Here is a 1,984-nt window from a genome sequence, read left to right on the forward strand (position 1 = left end):
CAGTCTAGGGTTGATCGGCTTCACACCCCTGTCGTAGCATGATATATACAAGATTTCTACATATCAGAAAAATACAAGTATACCAATATGAGAGAAGAAGATATCTCTACATTTATCTAAAGTCTTGTCTTTGAAAAAGTTGTGTTCCGGACTTGTCTGAGTTATGACCGTGATTCTGTTCTGTTCGCTTGTAACTTTGGTGTGCTTACGTAGATAGCGCACCTGTTTCTACTAGGTCGGATCGGGCCAAAGTGTGGCGCTCAGTTCTCGAAGCATCCATCTGATCACGTGCTGATCTATTTCTGGCATTGGAGTGAAGTCCTTTGTCTTCTGGGCGGCGTGATAGGGAGGGTGGGTGTCTGTCGTGATGAGCTTCGAAGACCTTGAAGAGGCACGAGCCGAGCGTGCTGAGAAGGAGAAAGAGAAGGAGAAGGCGTCAGCTGCCAAGGGTTCCAAAAAACGGGGGCGTAAGCCTAAGAGTTTTGCTGAAGTACCGGTAGAAGAGATGACAGAAGGAGCAGGTACGAATCTGCAAAGAGAAGACGAAGAGGCTAACGCTACAGTGCGAGCTAACAGCATGCTTAGGCTACGTCAGCCAGAGACAGAATCGTTATGGAGGGCACCTATGTATTGCAAAAATGTGTTGATTCATTAACTAGTAGTTATGTAACTAACTATAGTGGTTGGCGAATGCAGCTTCACCCTGTCACGCGGCCGCAACTCTATCTCATACAGCTAGAAACTAAAGCCCCATGTTCTATTTCTAAGTTCGCCTACAGAAGCACCACCATCTAGCCATAACCGTACCCACCAAGACGAACTCTCAAGTATGTACCACCGCCTTACGCCTCACTTCCGCACGCCATACACAGCTGTTGTTTGCACTTCGCGCACCAATACCGTCCACAGCCTATGCAAAATTGCCATCCGACCTCTGCGCAACCTATGCGTCGGCATCCTGCGCATGACACTTGCGAAGCCTTTAAATTTACCCCTCCTACACGCATCAGCCCTATTCACAACCCGTCACTTCTATAACTATAATTACAGCTAATCCCTAGCCACTTTGAACATTATAGCTAGGCACTCACCACCTTCGGCGCATTCTCCACTCGGAGTTCCGCCGCCCCGCCCCTCAACTAAGGGCGTTTGAGTCTTCCCTGCCTGCTTTGCGGCGCCACCTCGCCGAACAAGGCAACTCCTCCCGTTCCACTTCTGTGGCTTCGGCCACGACCGTCTCACTAGTCACGAAAACTGCGTCTCCGCCATCTATAAAAACCGCCGTCTCCGACAACGCTAACACGCACCCAGCTAAGAAAAAAAGAAGAGCGCTCAGCAAGCGCTCCTTGTAACTATATACACCTAGCTGCGCGCTAAGGTAGCTGACAGAAACTTCTAGAAAAACCAACGCCTTAGCGTAGAACATAGAACACCCTAATTGGAGCGCGGGGTACGGAGTACTAACTGTTACCTTCGGTAAATTCTGGGGAACTTACACAGCCACAGGACTCCGAAGCCACAAGCTTGGCCCGGAGAAAATTACGCCGTGAACCGTCTTATACTAGCCACATGCGGAAGCCGCTCGCTGTGGAAGTACCGACAGGGGTGGCGATCACGCACAAATATGAGCGTCACGCCGCATCAAGAGCTAGAATCGACTCCTCAGCATGGCTGAACGTTTTCTCAGTGTATATAGATTTATTTGTTAGTATAGGGAGTGCAATAGAGCTTGATCAAGGCTATCTGTAGTGGTGTTATTGCTTGTCTCTAGAAAAGTTGTCTTTTGCGCATCAGCGCGGATGCAACAACAACAGCGTAATTTTTGTAACCAGAGGTGTCTGCACCTATAGAAGAAGGCAAGAAACATGATTCGTCTATGAACATACAACAAAAACAACGCGTGGATAGAAATGTCGTTTTCTGGAGATGAAGTACCCCTCTTTTCTTGCGGCACGGGGGGATTTGCGTTACATAGGGAGGGACA

At 48.7% G+C, this 1,984-nt stretch overlaps 1 protein-coding gene across 1 annotated transcript; it reads left to right on the forward strand.

Moving 5' to 3' along the window:
• Positions 1–367: 367 nt before the first annotated feature.
• Positions 368–655, forward strand: COCMIDRAFT_111489 (uncharacterized protein; the record flags this gene model as incomplete). The annotated part of the gene is made up of 1 exon (XM_007695822.1): positions 368–655. One exon carries the CDS (start codon positions 368–370, stop codon positions 653–655), a length of 288 nt encoding a protein of 95 aa, XP_007694012.1.
• Positions 656–1,984: the final 1,329 nt, after the last annotated feature.

Source organism: Bipolaris oryzae (assembly GCF_000523455.1).
Source record: "Bipolaris oryzae ATCC 44560 unplaced genomic scaffold scaffold_499, whole genome shotgun sequence".
NCBI classification, from domain to species: Eukaryota; Fungi; Ascomycota; class Dothideomycetes; order Pleosporales; family Pleosporaceae; genus Bipolaris; species Bipolaris oryzae.